This window comes from Balaenoptera ricei, chromosome X (genome assembly GCF_028023285.1).
Source record: "Balaenoptera ricei isolate mBalRic1 chromosome X, mBalRic1.hap2, whole genome shotgun sequence".
Taxonomy (NCBI): Eukaryota; Metazoa; Chordata; class Mammalia; order Artiodactyla; family Balaenopteridae; genus Balaenoptera; species Balaenoptera ricei.
The window spans coordinates 103,386,470-103,409,028 of NC_082660.1; the positions used below are offsets into that span (position 1 = coordinate 103,386,470).

A 22,559-nucleotide genomic window follows, 5' to 3' on the forward strand; every position below is an offset into this window, starting at 1 on the left:
TTCCTCACCAACCACCTCCTCTCATCTGGCTAGTCCTCTTCTCTTCCCTTCATCCAACTACATTCTAGATCCTTTCTACCCTACTTTATTGAAATGGTGCTAAGCTCACCGGCAATCAATCTCCTTTTAGACAAATCACACCGTATGCACTCTGTTCCTTCTCAAAATACATTCCCTTGACATTTTCCCTTTTGCCTATTCTTTCCATTTTATTTGCTGCCCTCTCCCTTTATTTTTTTTCTCTAATGTCTACTCTCTACTGGTTTTAACAGTTGACTCTTAAACCTAATCCTCAATTATGACTTTACTGGAGTCCAAAATCATGGGGTTTTTTTCCCCTTGTTGTTGTTGTTCTTGTTATTACTTCGAAAAGAGAGCAATGTAGATGCTCTTTTATCAGCTAAATTCAATATGTGTAAAACTGAGATAATGTGCAAAACTGATTTCCCTTCCTCATCTTTGTAGCTTTCACAAATGAATTTAATAAGTATTCTATGGACCACAAGGATGGTCATATATCTCCCACCACTTGGATGGCAAATTGGCATGGAAAACTAGGTATCTCTTAGAGAGAGCATGGTACTGGTCTTCCAAGTGAATCATCACATTATTGCCCAATGAAGGCAAGAGGCGTAGCATGACTAAACTCATGCCCATGCAAAACCCTTATAAGGTCACTAAGAAGAAGTCAAAATCAAAGCTGTGTGCTGAAGAAATCTTAGCCAGGTCCCATCATAGTCATTCTTAAATTTAGAGCTAAATGAGAATCATACCAATTAGCTATGAAACTAACAAATTCCCAAGTCTAGCCTGCAGCCATGTTGGAAGAGTCAAAAGTAGTTTTTGTTCTTTTTAATTCATGCCAGCCTTTCTTCCCCACAATGTTTTCTTGCTTTTTTAAAAAAAATTTCACTTCCAAGATGATTATTAATAATGGTTTTTAAGTATTTCTATGAGTGATACTGATTCTGATAGTTTGAAATTTAGTTCTGAATATACAGTGGAGATCCTATTTAGGGCCAATTATTTTCAAGTGTTCACACTATTTTTGATGATGTATGCTATATGACAGATGACATATGTTGACATATGGGCATAGATTTCATAGGCATCAATTAAATATAATGCTCAGGATATGAGTTTTGCTTAGTTGAAATTCCACATTAACTGAAGTTATTCTGCAATATCTTGTGTATTATTAAGAACTATATGAAAACTAATATTTGCCCCTTTTTGCCTTAGCAAACGTAGTTACTGTTAGTGATGCCTGAAGATCTTACAGAGCTTTAGAGAGAGCATGAAAAGATTTGTGATTTATGTTGCAGAAAGAAATGGAGAGATTGGTCTGAATGTGTATTTACTGATCCTGAACTTATTTCTGTGACTTAATCTGTAATTTTCTCTTCATGCTTGAGACAATTTCAGGTTAATCAATGCTTTTCTCTACACAAAATTTTATATATATATTTATATATATACACACACACAAATGCATATATACATACGTACACACATATAAATGTGTATATATATTCTTATTATGTTGCTACATGATTAAACATAGTTTCTATAAGAATCATAAATTCTCATTAAAAATTAACCAAGTACTCTGTCAGTTAGCCCATGTGATTTTTTAATTTATTTTATAAAACACAAGTCCTCCCAAATTTGAATACTTGAACTCACACATATTTTTGTGTGTGTGTTTACACAATCATGAGAATTCCATTATGAAAGATTGGTGGAATCTGAGAGGTATGCAGATCAGTGTTCAATTAGAGTTGTTTTTTGTTTGTATGTTTCTCTTATTAATTTCTTATCCAAGGCTTTAAGAGATTTTGCATCCCCTCCCCTTTTTGTAGAATTACTCACAGAACATTTCTCATACTGTGGTTAAGGGGATGATTTGGGGATAAATTTTTGTGTAGGTAGCACTAAGAGAACTCACAAGTGAGAGTTGAGGGATAAGAAGTGAGAATAAATTAAATTTGTAGCTTGACTGACTAGAATAAGAGTGCTGTTGAATAAGATGGGAAACATAGGGAGGTGCAATTTTTTCTGGTAAAATTTTATTTCCAAATTTCTAAAAGGAACTAGAAAACACTAAAAAAGATTACTGACAAATTTTTATCATATTCCTTGAAAATATTTACAAATTAAACAAAAGCGATGACCTTTCAATATTCCATGTTCTCAAGCTATTCAACTCTCTTTCTCCCTTTCTCTCTCCCTTTCTCTCTCTCCCCACCCGCACACACACACAACTAAATTTTTCTCATTGACAGCCCACTACATGCAAACTTAACATCACAATCTTGACTCTTATAATAGCTTGTGATCCCCAAAAAGAATACAGTTACATGTTTGGTATGAGAAGAGAGTATAATCAAAATCCAAAGAAAGAAGATATAGAGAAGGCAACATGAAAAACAGAGAGGTTTACCTACTCTATTCCCAGTTAAGAATTGCTATGCAGAAAAACCAAGGGGTCTCTATGTTAATCATTAGAATTCACGCTGGGTATTTCTTCAATATCAATGTAAAAATTCATAGTGACACGTTTTACTCCGTGTAAAGATATTATTTCCACAAGGAGCACAGCAGAGATCCTCAGCAAATTTGCATCCAGTCTACTCTTGGCCAACATTTTAGCACACTGAATATAGTGAGGGCTAAGTGGTGAATAATCTCTTATGTAAATATTTGGTGGGGTTTTGCATTGCAACCAATAACTCCTTCAAAAATAGCCTACAGAAATCAAAGGTACTCACTCTGAAATTCTTTGATGTTTGTAGAGTGTTCATGTTTCCTTCCTAATTCCTTTGAAGATGCACTGTCAGTTCTTAATCAATAAATGAAACTAAATTATTTTTTCAATCATCGAGTGCAACTGACCTTTTGTTTGCAATTTTCAACATTATCCCATGTGCCCTGACTGCAGCATATTATCTGTTGGATACTAACTAGTTGGTTCATAGGGTTGTTGCTATATTTAATTAGGTAAACTTAATCAACTCATTTATTTTGGTATAAACCTGTGGCCACCCTCTGGATAATATTGTTGGTTAATGCAAAAGTATAAAGAAAGCTATCTATGAAAAAGCAGATTGCTTCACGGAAAAAAAAAAGTTAGAAATGTTGTACAAAATATGTTCACTTTATAAAAATGCTTAAAACTTGTTTTAGTTTTTCATTGTTCTATAAGATGAAACCTTTTTACTTTATACATGCTACTTAATTATTAGATCACAAACTTTCCCCCAATAGTTTGCAAATTAAGAAGCATATATTCTTAATTTCTTTTTCAAAACACTGCTTTGTACTCCAGCAGGGGGAGATTTAGTAGAAGCCCCATATAAAGAAAGTGTATACAAGAAATTTTAGAAAAATTATGATGGTTATATATTGGTAAATAAATGAAAAATCTATTCTCTTTGCCATTTTTTATCACTTATATGATATAATATGCTTGCTTGTTTGCTAAATTTAGTATTGATTATTTCTTATCACTTAATAAATATATTTACTTTTATTTAATCGAAGGTTGTTAAAGTTATTTAAACTTTTAACTAACTCTCTTTTTCTTTTTTCTCTCCCCAGAAAGGATGGCATAGTGAATCCAGTCTGTTAAATTTCCTCTTCTCAATTTTAAACTTTGGTTGCTTAAGACTGAAGCAATTATGGTGAACCTGAGGAAGGCAGTGCACTCGTTCCTGTAAGGATGTTACTACCTATTATTTTTTTTAAATAACTTTTCATAGTAGTTTGCTCAAAAATGTTAAAAAGGTTTTTATATGATTATTCAGCTATATTTGCCTCAATCTGTATAAATGACTTGCATTCCAATAGACTAATATTACTGGTGTTTTCTATTCAAAAACAATAAATGGGAAAAAAACCAATAACTTGAACTCCAATTAAACACAATCACTCATATGTTCAAACAAGTAATATCATTCAAAAATAATTCTGATACTTGTGGTTGCTTTCTGTATGGTTAAAATGTAGAAATGAGAAAGGTTCTTTCCTTTTCCTTATTGCATGAACTAAACAGCCAAGAGAATAAATGTCTTTACAAGTCTCTGGTTTTATGAAAAATAGTTAAGGTTGCAAAAGAATGAGCGAGAAGTCAGGGAATAGGGGTTGGAGGATGTAGCTGGACAGGATGTAGCCTTGAAACAATGAACCAGTAGTTAAAGTCAATAGAACATAACATAAAAGTGATAAGGAAAGCATTGAATTCAAGCACTGAGCAATTCAAAACATGATCTAATCCAGGTATATCTTCTTTTTAACTTAGAAAAAGGTTGGGTTGCTTTCTTCTAAACCTACTCTTTGAGGAATGGGGGCATGGAAACCAAGATCCAGGGCTCTGTAAACTCTGATCAGTACAACTGAGAAGCCTTGAATCGCCTTGCTCCTGTACAATCTCCTCTGTGATTTCTATAAAAGTGCTCACTGAGGAAAAAGTTTACAGAGCAGTGTAGATATAAAGTCCATCAACACTGGATCCTCTGCAATATGCACCATTATAGCCCATCTTGGATGTCACTGTACATTGTAGTGATGATAGTCTCAAGGATACGTGGTTCCAAGAAAACTAGAGCAGACAGGAAAAGGAAAGCGTGAAGGACAGTGATAAAGAAGGGAAAAGAAGAGCCAGGTTTGGGAAAATGAAAGGACAAATGTTCCTACTCCATGTGCCTGTGCCAACTTAGTATATAGCCCTTGATCCATATACCAAATGCAGGGCTACCTTAAAGGGCACCAAATTATTCTGCTATGGAATTAAAGAATTCACATAGAATTTTTTCCATTAAGAGAAACAAGGGATCATTCATCTCTTCTAATAACGCCCATTGTCATATGCCATGCAAAAACTCAGTAGGTTTAAAATGTACTCAGACCTTTAAATCAAATTATAATTTTGTTTATCTACTAAGAATGTCAGATATTTTCATTCAAAACTTAGCAATGAATAAGCTATTCGAATTGTTCAGATAGAAGTTGTGACTTTTGTGTACATATTTTATGAGACTTCTGTGGGCTTAAGAGCAATCAACATAAGCTTTAGAAACAAGACCTAAATTACTCCTCTTTTGTAAAAGGACTGTATGTTTTTCACTGAGCATGTAAATGTTAGAAATTAGGTTTAATTAGAATACAGCCAATTCTTGATTATAATACTGTAGAAAATACGATTGACTGCAGTAAAAATCATAATAATTTGCTCATAAGTAGTGCTCAATAAGAATTTATTAAATTGAATTGAATTGAAACCAGCAAACTGAAGTAAAAAATCTGTCAGGATTTTTCCCAACACCATTACTTTATTTAATAATTCACAAAAGATATATTTAGATTCTACAAGCTTCCTCAATAATTCAGTATTTGTCTCATGGACTCTTTAATAAAAAGTAAAAATATATTTGACCAGCAGAGGTAGGCAAGATGAATGTTTTAAGTGGTTTTCTACCCCAAAGTTCTAAGATACTCAAATTGTAAAATTCATAATTGGACATAGTTTTTCATGTACTTTTGTTATATACAATTTTAGTTTGCATTCTTCTACCATTTTTACAGAAATGTGAAAGGATTTAGATGTTTTCACAATTTACTGAGAAAATTTGAAGTTGCACTGCATATCCTGTTAGGACCATATTATCTAGGCTTAAGAATAAATATATTTGTGATTCTGCAACTGACGATTAAAGATGCAGCATATTATTGTGAGCGTAAAGTCTTGTGGGACTACTTGAAATGATCATCAACTAATTTAAACCAGAATTTTTTTTTTTTAATTTCAGAAGAACATGTTTTTCAACAGCTAGGCCAGAAAAGACCTTGGATTTAAAATTACTATCTGAGCCAGTTCTGCATAAATAAGTATCTTCTTAAAATAAAACCAGGACTTAAATTCTTGACAAATTTTGAAGTACATTGAGTTAGGGTATAGCTACCACAAAATACTTTTGTTTAACTTTGAAGGCAGAAAGAAGGTAAGCTCCAACATTTACTGAGGGCCTATTACGACAAAGGTATTATTTTTAGACTTTACATATATCATTTAATTTTCACAACAATAATGTGATAAAGATCATCCTCATTGTAAAGATGAGGAAACTGATCTTCTGAGAGGTTAAGTCAAAAAAAATCATTTAGGTCGTGTAGCCTGGACATCGGCCACATGCCAAATGCAACAAATACAGTGACAGAATAATCAAAGCTGAAAGCAAATACCTTGCTTCTATTTATTTGGTCCTTTATTTCAATAATTTCTATTCACTTTAATCACAAATTAATTATGATATAGATTTTTTGAATCACATATTATTTTAGCTTATTTTTTATGTCCCAGGAAAAAAGAATACATCCAGCATTGGAAAGAATTTAATGATTACTTCTCATTATTTGAAAAAAATTACTATGTATGTCTCCCGCCGACATGATGCTTAGGATATCAGGTAGCTTTGACTAATGAGGAAGTAGTTTTAAGCTAAATGTCTGAAGTACTAGTTTTCACCCCTTGTAGGATGAGAAAGTCAAAATATTTTCATGATTTCTTCATTATGTTAAAATACATAAAGTATATTAACAAGATATTAAGAGAAATAATTTTTAAACATGGTAGAAAATTATTATAATATTTTACTTAAGTTTAAATAAGGCCAATAATTTTTCCGGTTCAGTGTTCCAGTTTTGGTTCAGAAAGTATGGTGTGTGTATATGTGTGTGTGTGTGTGTGTGTGTGTGTGTATAATATTATAGATACAATTATGATAATCATAATCATCTAGTGTTACTACTGCAAGTTTCTCTGATGATTGATAATAAGTTAGTCAATCTAATCACACATATATTTTCCCTGCAGAAATAATATTTTTAGCTCAAAGAACAAGTGAATGAGATAATGAAATCAAAACTTTTACGTGGAGAACTCATAGACTCTGGATTTTGTAATGTCATGTGTTCCATCCCCCATGCAATTTTCTTGCATAGAGAATTGGTTAGCACATATTGTACCAGTAGAGGAAATTTTCTTCTCCATAAATAATATCAGGGTTTAACAACTAGTACATATAGTGTAGTTGTTGCTTAGTATTCATTAAATAACTATTACTGAACATAGAATACACATAAGACAGTCATTTACAGATAATTCTTGCTTTTAAGCAGGAAATAATGAATATACTTATCTTTCTTGTTTATCTTATTAAGGAAAATAAATATTAGTTTCATTAGACACTTTAGGGACTTACATTAATGTATGAAACCTGAATAAATCTCATATCACCATCAGGGGAAATTAATTTGGAATGTACAAAACATAACCACGTCTGTCTCTCTTGCATTAGTCTGCCACTTGGCCTCAAATTCCTACCAGTAAAAATCTACATAAGTACCATCATGAGAGGTGTACATTTTAAATGACTTAAGAGATTTCTTTTCCAACATAGGAAAGCAGCAAACTCATAGGAGTTAATTATCACCACAAATCATTTTCTAACCTAGAACAACACCAGAAAACATAGGACAGAAATGGGGAGAGTGTCAGGTAGAAGGAAAATTTACAGGACAGATATTAAGAAATTATGGGCCAGCATAAAGTCACTCAGCAAGTCAAACAATACTGTGGTTTCAGATTGATTGTAGAGAGTAAAAGTCTAAAACACAGGCTTTGAATTCAACGGGACTTGAGTACGGACCCTGCCCCTGCTACTTACTGGCTGTATCTCCTTGAGAAAGTTACTTAATTTCTCTGAACCTCAGTCTCTCCTTATACATAATAGATATAAATCAGTACTGACTTCATGAGGATGTTGTATGAGATCAAATGAGATTATACATATATATTTCAGTAAGCTAAGTGCCTGACTCATATTAAGCATTCAATAAAAGTATTTGGGGGAGAGAAAGAAAAGATACTGAGGTTTAATTGAGAGTAGAAATGATGATGATGATAATAATGATTGTTAAAGGAAAAGCAGTTGTTTTATACAAGTAATTTATTAGGTACAAGCAATATAATATATACCTGATTATTTTTTTCTTAATTTTCAGTGTGCACCTGATTGGCCTATTGGTTTGGCAATGTGATATTTCTGTGAGCCCAGTAGCAGCCATAGTAACTGACATTTTCAATACCTCCGATGGTGGACGCTTCAAATTCCCAGACGGGGTACAAAACTGGCCAGCACTTTCAATCGTCATAATAATAATCTTGACAATAGGTGGCAACATTCTCGTTATCATGGCAGTAAGCTTGGAAAAGAAACTGCACAATGCCACCAATTATTTCTTAATGTCCCTAGCCATTGCTGATATGCTAGTGGGACTACTTGTCATGCCACTGTCTCTGCTTGCAATCCTTTATGGTAAGTACAAATTTATTAGTTTTTTGATCTCAGATCATGTTATAAATCTGTGGCAGCTATCATAAAAAATCAGAAAGTTAATTATTCTACTCATATCATTTGGAGAATAAAGAAAAAAGAAAATTGTGTGACAGAAGAAATTGGATGTATCATATTTATTAAATAAATCAGTAGCACACTCTTGAAAAAGCAAAACAAATGTTTTATAATATATTAAAATCATATATAGATACTCTATTGCTCAGTGTCATTTGTAAACAATGACAATTGCCTTCCAATATACAGAATGTGACAGTGAAAGAAACATGTGCCGACCCCTATGTTCTGGGCAGTACACATACCTAGTACCAGCTTTTATACAAAGAAGATGAAAGAAGCTCATCATCTTCATTTTTTTTTAAACATCTTTATTGGAGTATAATTGCTTTACAATGGTGTGTTAGTATCTACTGTATAACAAAGTGAATCAGCTATATGTATAATATATCCCCATATCCCCTCCCTCTTGTGTCTCTCTCCCACCCTCCCTATCCCACCCCTCTAGGTGGTCACAAAGCACAGAGCTCACAGAGCTGATCTCCCTGTGCTATGCAGCTGCTTCCCACTAGCTATCTATTTTACATGTGGTAGTGTATATATGTCAGTGCTACTCTCACTTCATCCCAGCTTACCCTTCTCCCTCACTGTGTCCTCAAGTCCATTCACTATGTCTGTGTCTTTGTTCCTGTCCTGCCCCTAGGTTCATCAGAACCTTTTTTTTTTTTAGATTCCATATATATGTGTTAGGATACGGTATTTGTTTTTCTCTTTCTGACTTACTTCACTCTGTATGACAGACTCTAACTCCATCCACCTCACTACAAATACCTCCATTTCATTTCTTTTTATGGCTGAGTAATATTCCATTGTATATATGTGCCACATCTTCTTTATCCTTTCATCCGATGATGGACACTTAGGTTGCTTCCATGTCCTGGCTATTGTAAATAGAGCTGCAATGAACATTTTGGTACATGACTGTTTTTGAACTATGGTTTTCTCAGGGTATATGCCCAGTAGTGAGATTGCTGGGTTATATGGTAGTTCTATTTTTAGTTTTTTAAGGAACCTCCATACTGTTCTCCATAGTGGCTGTATCAATTTACATTCCCACCAACAGTGCAAGAGGGTTCCCTTTTCTCCACACCCTCTCCAGCATTTATTGTTTGTACATTTTTTGATGATGGCCATTCTGACTGGTGTGAGGTGATACCTCATTGTAGTTTTGATTTGCATTTCTCTAATGATTAGTGATGCTGAGCATCCTTTCATGTGTTTGTTGGCAATCTGTATATCTTCTTTGAAGAAATGTCTATTTAGGTCTTCTGCCATTTTTGGATTGGGTTGTTTGTTTTTTGATATTGAGCTGCATGAGCTGCCTGTATATTTTTGAGATTAATCCTTTGTCATTTGCTTCACTTGCAAATATTTTCTCCCATTCTGACAGTTGTCTTTTCGTCTTGTTTATGGTTTCCTTTGCTGTGCAAAAGCTTTTAGGTTTCCTTAGGTCCCATTAGTATATTTTTGTTTTTATTTCCATTTCTCTGGGAGGTGGGTCAAAACAGATCTTGCTGTGATTTATGTCATAGAGTGTTCTGCTAATGTTTTCCTCTAAGAGTTTTATAGTGTCTGTCCTTACATTTAGGTCTTTAATCCATTTTGAGTTTATTTTTGTACACAGTGTTAGGAAGTGTTCTAATTTTATTCTTTAACATGTAGCTGTCCATTTTTCCCAGCACCACTTACTGAAGATGCTGTCTTTTCTCCATTGTATATTCTTGCCTCCTTTATCAAAGATAAGGTGGCCATATGTGCGTGGGTTTATCTCTGGGCTTTCTATCCTGTTCCATTGATCTATATTTCTGTTTTTGTGCCAGTAGCATAATGTCTTGATTACTGTAGCTTTGTAGTATAGTCCGAAGTCAGGGAGCCTGATTCCTCCAGCTCCGTTTTTCTTTCCCAAAATTGCTTTGGCTATTTGGGGTCTTTTGTGTTTCCATGCAAATTGCAAAATTTTTCTTCCAGTTCTGTGAAAAATGCCATTGGTAATTTCATAGGGATTGCATTGAATCTGTAGATTGCTTTGGGTAGTATGGTCATTTTCACAATGTTCATTCTTCCCATCCAAGATCATGGTATATCTCTCCATTTGTTTGTAACATCTTTGATTTTTTCATCAGTGTCTTATACTTTTCTGCATACAGGTCTTTTGCCTCCTTAGGTAGGTTTATTCCTAGGTATTTTATTCTTTTTGTTGCAAGAGTAAATGTGAGTGTTTCCTTCATTGCTCTTTTAGATTTTTCATCATGAGTGTATAGGAATGCAAGAGATTTCTGTGCATTCATTTTGTATCCTGCTACTTTACCAAATTCATTGATTAGCTCTAGTAGTTTTCTGGTAGCATTTTAGGATTCTCTATGTATAGTATCATGTAAACTGCAAACAGTGACAGTTTTACTTCTTTTCCAATTTGGATTCCTTTTATTTCTTTTTCTTCTCTGAGTGTTGTGGCTAAAACTTCCAAAACTATGGTGAATAATAGCAGTGAGAGTGGGCAACCTTGTCTTGTTCCTGATCTTAGAGGAAATGGTTTCAGTTTTTCACCTTTGAGAACAATGATGTTGGCTGTACGTTTGCCATATATGGCCTTTATTATGTTAAGGTAGGTTCCCTCTATGTCTACTTTCTGGAGAGTTTTTATCATAAATGGGTGTTGAATTTTGTCAAAAGCTTTTTCTGCATCTACTGAGATTATCATATGGTTTTTATCCTTCAATTTGTTAATATGGTGTATCACATTGATTGAATTGTGTATAATGAAGAATCCTTGCATTCCTGGGATAAACTCCACTTGATCATGGTGTATGATCCTTTTAATGAGCTGTTGGATTCTGTTTGCTAGTATTTTGGTGAGGATTTTTGCATCTATGTTCATCAGTGGTGTTGGCCTGTAGTTTTCATTTTTTATGGCATCTTTGTCTGGTTTTGCTATCAGGGTGATGGTGGTCTCATAGAATGAGTTTGGGAGTGTTCCTTCCTCCGCAATTTTTTGGAAGAGTTTGAGAAGGATAGGTGTTCACTCTTCTCTAAATGTTTGATAGACTTCTCCTGTGAAGCCATCTGGTCCTGGGCTTTTGTTTGTTGGAAGATTTTTAACCACAGTCTCAATTTCAGTGCTTGTGATTGGTCTGTTTATATTTTCTATTTCTTCCTGGTTCAGTCTCAGAATGTTGTGCTTTTCTAAGAATTTGTCCATTTCTTCCAGGTTGTCCATTTTTTTGGCATATAGTTGCTTGTAGTAATCTCTCATGATCCTTTGTATTTCTGCAGTGTCAGTTGTTACTTCCCCTTTTTCATTTCTAATTCTATTGATTTGAGTCTTCTCCCATTTTTTCTTGATGAGTCTGGTTAATTGTTTATCAATTTTGTTCATCTTCTCAAACAACCAGCTTTTGGTTTTATTGATCTTTGCTATTGTTTCCTTCATTTCTTTTTCATTTATTTCTGATCTGATCTTTATGATTTCTTTCCTTCTGCTAACTTTGGAGTTTTTTTGTTCTTCTTTCTCTAGTTGCTTTAGGTGTAAGGTTAGGTTGTTTATTTGAGATGTTTCTTGTATCTTTAGGTAGGATTGCATTGCTATAAACTTCCCTCTGAGAACTGCTTTTGCTGCACCCCATAGGTTTTGGGTCATCGTGTTTTCATTGTCATTTGTTTCTAGGTATTTTTTGATTTCCTCTTTGATTTCTTCAGTGATCTCTTGGTTATTTAGAAGCATACTGTTTAGACTCCACGTGTTTGTATTTTTTACAGATTTTTTCCTGTAATTGATACCTAGTCTCATAGCGTTGTGGTCGGAAGAGACACTTGATACGATTTCAATTTTCTTAAATTTACCAAGGCTCGATTTGTGACCCAAGATATGATCTATCCTGGAGAATGTTCCATGAGCACTTGAGAAGAAAGTATATTCTGTTATTTTTGGATGGAATGTCCTATAAATATCAATTAAGTCTATCTTGTTTAATGTGTCATTTAAAGCTTGTGTTTCCTTATTTATTTTCATTTTGGATGATCTGTCCATTGATGAAAATGGGGTGTTAAAGTCCCCTACTACTATTGTGTTACTGTCGATTTCCCATTTTATGGCTGTTAGCATTGCCTTATGCATTGAGGTGCTCCTATGTTGGGTGCATAAATATTTACAATTCTTATATCTTCTTCTTGGATTGATCCCTTGATCATTAGGTAGTGTCCTTCTTTGTCTTTTGTAATAGTCTTTATTTTAAAGTTTATTTTGTCTGATATAAGAATTGCTACTCCAGCCTTCTTTTTATTTCCATTTGCATGGAATATCTTTTTCCATCCCCTCACTTTTAGTCTGTATGTGTCCCTAAGTCTGAAGTGGGTCTCTTGTAGACAGCTTATATACGGGTCTTGTTTTGTATCCATTCAGCCAGTCTATGTCTTTTGATTAGAGCATTTAATCCATCTACATTTAAGGTAATTATCGATATGTATGTTCCTATTACCATTTTCTTAATTGTTTTGGGTTTGTTTTTGTAGGTCTTTTCCTTCTCTTGTGTTTCCTGCCTAGAGAAATCCTTTAGCATTTGTTGTAAAGCTGGTTTGGTGGTGCTGAATTCTCTTAACTTTTGCTGGTCTTTAACGATTTTAATTTCTCTGTCGAATCTGAATGAGATCCTTGGTGGGTAGAGTAATCTTGGTTGTAGGTTTTTCCCTTTCATCACTTTAACTATGTCCTGCCACTCCCTTCTGGCTTGCAGAGTTTCTGCTGAAAGTTCAGCTGTTAACCTTATGGGGATTCTCTTGTATATTATTTGTTTCTTTTCCCTTGCTGCTTTTAAAATTTTTTCTTTGTACTTAATTTCTGATAGTTTGATTAATATGTGTCTTGGCATGTTTCTCCTTGGATTTATCCTGTATGGGACTCTCTGTGCTTCCTGGACTTGATTGACTGTTTCCTTTCTCATGTTAGGGAAGTTTTCAACTATAATGTCTCCAAATATTTTCTCAGTCTCTTTTTTTTTCTCTTCTTCTTCTGGGACCCCTATAATTCAAATGTTGTTGCCTTTAATATTGTCCCAGTGGTCTCTGAGACTGTCCTCAATTCTTTTCATTCTTTTTTCTTTATTCTGCTCTGCATTAGTTATTTCCCCTATTTTATCTTCCAGGTCACTTATCGGTTCTTCTGCCTCAGTTATTCTGCTATTGATTCCTTCTAGAGAATTTTTAATTTCATTTATTGTGTTGTTCATCATTGTTTGCTCTTTAGTTCTTCTAAGTCCTTATTAAACGTTTTTTGTATTTTCTCCATTCTATTTCCAAGATTTTGGATCATATTTACTATCATTACTCTGAATTCTTTTTCAGGTAGACTGCCTATTTCCTCTTCATTTGTTTGTTCTATTGGGTTTTTACGTTGCTCCTTCATGCTGCATATTTCTCTGTCTTCTCATTTTGTTTAAAATACTGTGTTTGGGGTCTCCTTTTGGCAGGCTGCAGGTTCGTAGTTCCCATTGTTTTTGGTGTCTGCCCCCAGTGGGTGAGGTTGGTTCAGTGGCTTGTGCACGTTTCCTGGTGGAGGGGACTGGTGCCTGTGTTCTGGTGGGTTGGGCTGGATCTTGTCTTTCTGTTGGTCAGGGCCACGTCTCGTGGTGTGTTTTGGGGTGTCTGTGAACTTACTAAGGTTTTAGGCAGCCTCTCTGCTAATGGGTGTGGTTGTGTTCCTATCTTGCTAGTTGTTTGGCATGGGGCGTCCAGCACTGGAGCTTGCTGGCCATTGGGGTGAGCTGGGTCTTAGTGTTGAGATGGAGATCTCTGGGAGAGCTCTTGCCAATTGATATTACGTGGGGCTGGGACGTCTCTGGTGGTCCAATGTCCTGAACTCGGCTGTCCCACCTCAGAGGCTCAAGCCTGACACCAGGCCGAACCACCAAGACCCTGTCAGTCACACAGCTCAGAAGAAAAGGGAGAAAAAAAGAAAGAAAAATACTAATAATAAATAAATAAATAAATATTAAAATAAAATAATAATTTTAAAAAAGAGAGCAACCAAACCAATAAACAAATTCACCAATGATAACAAGCGCTGAGAACTATACTAAGATAAACATAAGAAATCAGAAACAAATCAGTCGCAGACAGCAAACCCCAAGTCTGCAGTTGCTCCCAAAGTCCACTGCCTCAATTTTGGGATGATTCACTGTCTATTCAGGTGTTCCACAGATGCAGGGTACATCAAGTCGATTGTGGAGATTTAATCCACTGCTCCTGAGGCTGTACGGAGAAATTTCCCTTTCTCTTCTTTGTTTGCACAGCTCCTGGGGTTCAGCTTTGGTTTTGGCCCCACCTTTGCATGTAGGTCACCCTCAGCATCTGTTCTGGCCGAGACAGGACGGGGTTAAAGCAGCAGCTAATTAGGGGGCTCTGGCTCACTCATGCCGGGGGGAGGGAGGGGTACTGTAGTTATAATTGGAATGTGCGGCGGCTGAGGCTGGCATGACATTGCAACAGCTTGAGGCACACTGTGTGTTCTCCCAGGGAAGTTCTCCGTGGATCAGAGGACCCTGGCAGTGGCAGGCTGCACAGGCTCCCAGGGCGTTGTGGATAATGACCTGTGCTTCTACACAGGATTCTTGGTGGCTGCAGCAGCAGCATTAACGTTTCTTGCCCATCTCTGGGGTCCAAGCTGATACCCACGGCTTGTGCCCGTCTCTGGAACTCGTTTAGGTGGTGCTCTGCCTTCTGTGGGCAGACAGGGAAGGAATCCCCTCTCCTCACACACCCCAAAACAATGGTCTCTTGCCTCTTAGGCAGGTCCAGACTTTTTCCCGGACTCCCTCCCGGCTAGCTGTGGGGCACTAGCCCCCTTCAGGCTGTCTTCATGCAGCAAACCTCCGTCCTCTCCCTGGGATCTGACCTCCGAAACCTGAGCCTCAGCTCCCAGCCCCCACCTGCCCCAGCGGGTGAGCAGACAAGCCTCTCAGGCTGGTGCATGTTGGTCAGCACCAATCCTCTGTGCAGGAATCTCTCTGCTTTGCCCTCTGCACCCCTGTTGCTGTGCTCTCCTCCATGGCTCCAAAGCTTCCCCACGCCCACCCCCTGTGTCTGCCAGTGAAGGGGCTTCCTAGTGTGTGGAAGCTTTTCCTCCTTCACAGCTCCCTCCCAGACGTGCAGGTCCCATCCCTATTCTTTTATCTCTGTTTTTTTCTTTTTTCTTTTGCCCTACCCAGGTACGTGGGGAGTTTCTCGCCTTTTGGGAAGTCTGAGGTCTTCTGCCAGCATTCAGTAGGTGTTCTGTAGGAGATGTTCCACATGTAGATGTATTTTTGATGTATTTTTGGGGAGGAAGGTGATCTCCTCGTCTTACTCTTCTGCTATCTTGAAGGTCCCCAAGGCTCATCATCTTTAAAAACATATTTTAAGTAATCTTCTTAAATGTTGACAAACTAAGTACTTGGCACATAATAAGCACTCAATAACAGCTATTCGTCTTCCTAGAGTCTATAATTCATGTTTTCAAAAGGAGACAGTGATAAAAATTAACTACTAATTATATAAGTTCAAGGTCATATTATCACAATAAAAATTCAAGCATTAAAAGTTTTGATATATGATTTTAGAGAGCTTTTAATTTTTCTTTTGATTTTCTGCCATATCTTTGCCCTATTCGTTTTAACCTAACTTTTGTTTCTAGCTAATATTTATTAAGAACAATCAAAACCACTTATAGTATACTGCAAAGTTTCTTTCCTAGGGAGTTGGAGAACCCCGTTTGAATTTCATTGCCGATATGCTCATCTCACAAGGGAGTGAAATAGACTCCCTTTTCCCTGGAGTGTATAATGGAATTAGACTGGAAGGACTAATACTGAAAGCGTATCTAGTTCTCAAGTCCTAAAAGAAGATTACTGCATCTAGAAAATAATCTCTCATGGAACTTACAAATTAATTATCCTGTTCTAAATACACAATGGTAATAGATTGTCTCAGTAGGCATTTTATAAATAGTGTTCTCAGGAAATATGCTTTTCTTATATTTACTGAGTTTCAATGATGCATTAATCTCAAAGTATAAGTATTTTACCTTCTCTGTGAGCATTCTGCCACACTATAGCTCCAAATTATGTAAGAAAAGGTCACTGGAATGAATGTGCTTTAGAAGGTATACTTTGTCTTGTGGTGTCTGTTTCATTTTGCCAGTTTCTCCCTTAAAAATATATGGGTGGTCAAAAAATGGCATCAGCCTGAATCCAAATATCCTAACACATCCATCACCACACACCCAAGCAATAAAGAACAACAAAAACAAATAAAACTACACAATACCACCACCTAATTTGGAGAACGTCCAAATTCCAAATTATCTGTAAGCAGAAAATAAATAAGAGATCACAATGAGCTCTCTATTAGGCTCCCACCATGTGCTGTTGTGAAGAGGAAGGGCAGTCCAGTAAATACTAGATGGAAGAGAGAGGAGGAAAGCTAGTAGGAAGCCTAAGATTGATCTAAAATCATCATAAGAAAGAAAGTCTACCCCAAGTATGAAAATTCTGAGAAACTTCTCTGGAAGCTCATCCTTTAGAGAATTGACTTAGAAGTGTACATAGGACTCAAGAAAGCTGTGTTGGAGAGGAACTTTTTGGAGGTAGAAAAGGGTTAAAAGGGAGAGGTGACTTTTGAAAAAAAAATGCACAGTGAAGGGAAAAAGAAACAAGAGGGGAAATTTCATCATCTTACAAGACAGAAAAATGTCAACATGTAAGAACCCATCAACCCTCCCCCCACTGCCCTCCACTGTACCCCAAAAGTCCTCCAATAAAGAAATCATACTTTGTTACATGAAGAGAAAAGGGTGCTCCAGAGCTTGGAATCTTGGAAACCACCCACAAACTGCTAGCCATGTTCATACAAATTCAAAGATGCAACCAACTTTCATCTATACCAAGCTACTATAAAAAGAAAGCAGAACATGAGAATAAAAAAAGCCATTTGATGAAAGTTCCCACAAATAAAGAATGATCAAAAAACAAGAAAGCTGTAACAAAATACTTCAAGATAAACTAAATTTTCTCAAACATTTAAAGATATATATATATTAAAAAAAACCTTGAAGTAGAAATCTAAAAACTAAGAAAAGAAATGGATAAAAAAATTGGTCAACATAAAGCAAAAGTTTATTGAACCCAGGAGAATAAAATAGGAGAAAAAGATAAAATCATATTGGAATGAACATTAAATTAAAAGTGCCTAAAGAAGAATAGATTAATATGAAAAGTTAATAAGGGACACTAAAGAAAAACAGGGAAACAACAGAAAGAATGAAAATGAGATGAAGAAAGAAGTAAAAGAGGTCAAAAAGAAAGTGTTTGAGATGGAAGACCAGCAAATAAAAGATCCAATGTGTGTATAATGAGAATCCTTGAAAAGAAAAAAATATAATGGAACAGAATTAATATTTAGAACTATAATCCTGGAAAGTTTTCCAGAAATAAAGGAGGGTATAAATGTACCTATTGATAGGGCCAACCCAGTACCAAAAATTTGACCTGGAACAATCAACTTTGAGATATATCTGAGACAGTAGGTTTTAAATAGAAAGAAAAATCTTCAGGCAAAAATAAGAAATAATTTACAAAAGCAAGAGAATTAGACTGGCTTCATAATTTAAAAAAATAACAAAACAAAGCAACACTGAAGCAATATTTTTATAAAAGTCAACCACTTATAGGATATTCTTTCAAAAGTAAATCTATAAAGACAGAAAACAGATCATTAGTTTCCAGGGCCTGAACATGCGATACTGACTCCAAAGGGGCATTTACTTTGGTAGTATGAAAGTGTTCTATATCTTGATTGTGGTAGTGGTTGTATATATATTTCTCAAAATTTGAAAAACTATATATTCTAGTATGTAGTTTTAAAAGGGTGAATTTTACTGTACGTAAGTTATACCTGAAATTTAAAAAAGAAAAATACTCAAATAAAGTTTCAAACTAAGACTTTGTATCCAGACAAGTTGGCCATCAAGGCTGTAAAAAGTTTAATATTTTTTAAACCCAGAGAATTCTGAACCCATAGGTCCTTCTTAAGAAACTGAATAATGGATAAGATTCATCTAACAAAGGGATGATTGGAAACTTTTCCTCAAAAAGATGGATCATGAGTGTTTAATATATTTAATTTTAGAGCTAAGACAGAAATAAAGGTGGCATAAGGGCATAAGAATACTGTCATATCTTATATGATATATATTATTTGTTATATACTCTAACAACTTAGAAGCAATGCAACTAAAAATTGGGAAGAAAAGAGAAAGGGAAAGAGAAAGAAGAAAGTAGACTAATTTCATTGATTTTTCTATAAACAAAAGATGGGTGTTAATTTATATGACTCCAAAAAATGGCAAACCAGAAAAACTAGATTTCATAAGAAAACAGAGGTCTAAGAGTATTAAACAGGATATAAAGAAAACATGATATAAACATGATATAAGGTTAACCACTAGAACAAAAAAGACAAACCTATCTAAAACTAAAAGAAATGCAATTAATAGAAGAGTAAAAAAAAAAAAAAAAAAAGAGTCAATTAGAGGAATAAACACAATAAAATAAAACAATGCTCTCAACATTATACCATGATACAATGACAGAGTTGAAAAGAAACATACCAGTAATAGCAATACACTTGTATGAACCTAACTTACCATTAAAAATAAAAGATTTTCAAGTTGGCTTACAACAAGTTACCCAACTATACTCTCTATATTTAGAGGAACTCATAACCCAGTGAATCATAATGGTTAAAATAAAGGGATGAGCAAAGGTATACTAAGCAAATAGAAACACTAAGAAAACAGAAATTGTGATGTTGATATCTGACAAAGTAAATTTTAAATGAAAAATTTAAAAACCAGTAGAGTAAAAAAAAAAAAAAAATGATGCTTTTTTTTTTCCCAAAAAGGATGCTTATTTAAGATAAAAAGTTGCAATTAACAAGTATATAGCAGTTAAGAATATCTATGCCGCCAATAACACAGCAATGCTCTTTTAAAAGCAAAAACTAAAGAACATGGAAGGATACATTTACAGATACATTCTACTAATGGGAGACTTTAACATATCACACTCAGTACAAAAAAATTGGACATGTAGGTCTTATGGATGTATATTAAACTTTATACGCTTATCATAGAAAGTATATGTTCTTCACAAGTTCATGGAACACTCACAAAAATTATCCATTAGGCCACAAAGAAAATATTAGAAAAGTAAAACTATTATGAAAAATACTTTCTGATAAGAACACAATAACACTAGAAAGTATTAACAACAAAAGTTTAAAGACCATCTGATCTTGAAGTTATAACAAATTTTAAACAACTGTTGGTCAAAAGGACAAATGCAAACTGAAATTACAGACTACTTTAGAAATATGATAGAATACACACTACATATCAAAATCTATAGAATACACTTAAGCAATGATCAAAGGAAAATTCATAGCCCTCATCACCTTTATAAGTAAAAATGAAGGTATACAAATGAATTAAATTCCTAGAAAGCAACCTTGAAAAAGAAGTGCAAAGTAACTCTAAAGAAAGCACAAAGAGGGCTTCCCTGGTGGCGCAGTGGTTGAGAGTCTGCCTGCCAATGCAGGGGACACGGGTTCGAGCCCTGGTCTGGGAAGATCCCACATGCCACGGAGCAACTGGGCCCGTGAGCCACAATTACTGAGCCTGCGCGTCTGGAGCTTGTGCTCCACAACAAGAGAGGCCGTGATAGTGAGAGGCCGGCGCACTGCGATGAAGAGTGGTCCCCACTTGCCATAACTGGAGAGAGCCCTCGCACAGAAATGAAGACCCAACACAGCCATAAATAAATAAATAAATAAATAAATGGATTATCACGTTAAAAAAAAAAAAAAATGTTCATTCTTTAAAAAAAAAAAAAAAAAAAAAAAAAAAGAAAGCACAAAGAAACAAACTAAAGATAAAAGCAGAAATTAATTAGGTAGAGAATAGAAAAACAATATACCTAATTAATAAATCAAAATCCTGTTTTTTTAAAAAGCAACTTTTAAACAAAATAAAAACACTAGCTAACTGAAACAAGGAAAAAGGAAGAAACATAAATATTCAAAATAAGAAATAACAAGGAAAATAACCATTGAAGCAAAGTAAATTTTTAAAATTAGATTACTTTGTAGGTTTATATGCAAATCAATTGAGAACATTAAAAAAAAACAGGTAGTTTCCCAGGGAAAATCAGGTTAGCAAAATTGACCTCATTAGATATAGAAAGAAAGAGAAATTTCAGTAGAAGAAATAAAGTTATCAAGGACCTACCACGCAAAAAAATCATCAGATACAGATAGTTTCACTGGTGAATTCTTTAAAACGTTTGAAGACCAGATAGTTGTAATATTCCATAAATTGTTTAAGACCATTGAAAAATTTTTTAAAAATCTTCCTAATTCTTATACGAAGGAAGCATAGGTTTAACACATAAACCAAATAAAGACAAAGCACAAAGAAGGAATATCATAGACTAACATCACTTATGACAAAAATTCTTTATAAACAATTGGCAAACAGAATCCAATGTCATATTAAAAAATATTATACGATGAACTGGGATTAATTCCAGTAACACTATGTTGGCCCAATATTAGGGAATCCCTTAATAAAACATATTAATATATAATATCAACATTATTAATAATTAATATTTATTAATAGTTAAAGCTAAAAATATTATCAATATTGATACAATTATAATATTAACACAGCATTATATTTATAACATTAACATTAAAATATAATTTTTAAAGTATGTGATTTAGCTCTAAAGATGTTGAGTGAAAAAGCCTTTATCCTAAACATTCTAGAAAAGCTAGAGTTAATGGAAATAAACATGTGATAAATAGAATCTTTCTGATTTCTTTGAATTGGTTAACAAATAGTAGAAGATAATCTTCTCATGTACCTAACATATCTCCAAAATTTGAATACCTAGAGTTCATTCTCAAAATGAAACAATTTTCTTATTTGTGTAAAGGTGGTACCACATTCCTAGATACATGATGTATTAAGCTCTAGGACATTGGTACTTAGTGTTCACCAAAACCAGATGTCATTATCTTGCAGCTCTTTATCTGACTTCTGCCTGCAGGTGAGTTTTGTTTTACCCTAACCAATGATTTTTAAACTTTGTAAATTGAATATCTTTTATTCAATTGTGTATGGGTTCCAACTTTGCTGTGTTTCTACTACTCCCCATTTTCTTACACCTCGCTGCCTTACTCACTGATTATAAACCTGCCTGGTCCCTAAAAGCATTTAAGTTTGTGACAGGACTCACAGCTTGTGGGCACAAAAGAAACAACCTTGATATCAATACCCTAAATTCACTGGCTTGTTCTCCCCATGTGCTAACAAAGTTACTCCAATCCCCTAGAAAGATACACACCTTCCTTCCAAATACTTCTAGAAGTCCCCAGGAGTTATCTCACATGTGATCATGAATAAATCAATTTGCATCACTCCCTGTTGCAACCGTTCTGGGCTTTCATCGAGCACGTATGTATCCACCATCACCTGCCACCATTCACTACATCTGCTGATAATCCATCATCTCTCACTGGTCATCCATCATCGCCCACTGGGCATCCATCATCATTTGCTGGGCATCTGCTGAGTACCGCCCTGTCTGTTGGGAATCCACAATCTCCCACCAGGCATTGTGGTCTCTGCTGATGCTCTGCCATTTCACCACCCGTGCCTTCCATGAGAATGCTGCTTTACCTGTCTTGGGTGCTGTCATCTTGTATAGCCAAACCTACAAACCCTCAAGATACCACATGGTGCTGCATTTGCTTCAGTATTTATTTTATTTAGTGTTCCTTGCAAAAATTAGGACTATGTAGCATGCTTTGTTATCTAAACATGGAAAAAGCAATGCTTGTCCTTGCCCTCTTCACAAAATCCCTTTGTAAAACAACTCTTTTTTTTTTTTTCTTTTTTACTTACTGTAGTTTACTCAGGGCTTACATTCTATAGGGCTGATCTAGAGTATATTTGCTGATGCCTTAATTTCTGTCCTCAGGCATCCACATAAAAAC

At 34.9% G+C, this 22,559-nt stretch overlaps 1 protein-coding gene across 1 annotated transcript in view; it reads left to right on the forward strand.

Annotated features, from left to right (window-relative positions):
* Window positions 1-3,680: 3,680 nt before the first annotated feature.
* The window catches only part of HTR2C (5-hydroxytryptamine receptor 2C), a 114,096-nt gene continuing 95,217 nt past the window's right edge, over window positions 3,681-22,559 (forward strand). Inside the window, exons 1-2 of the mRNA XM_059910727.1 lie at window positions 3,681-3,715; window positions 8,062-8,375. Coding sequence (XP_059766710.1) covers window positions 3,681-3,715; window positions 8,062-8,375 — 349 coding nt within the window. The remainder of the gene's footprint in view (window positions 3,716-8,061; window positions 8,376-22,559) is intronic.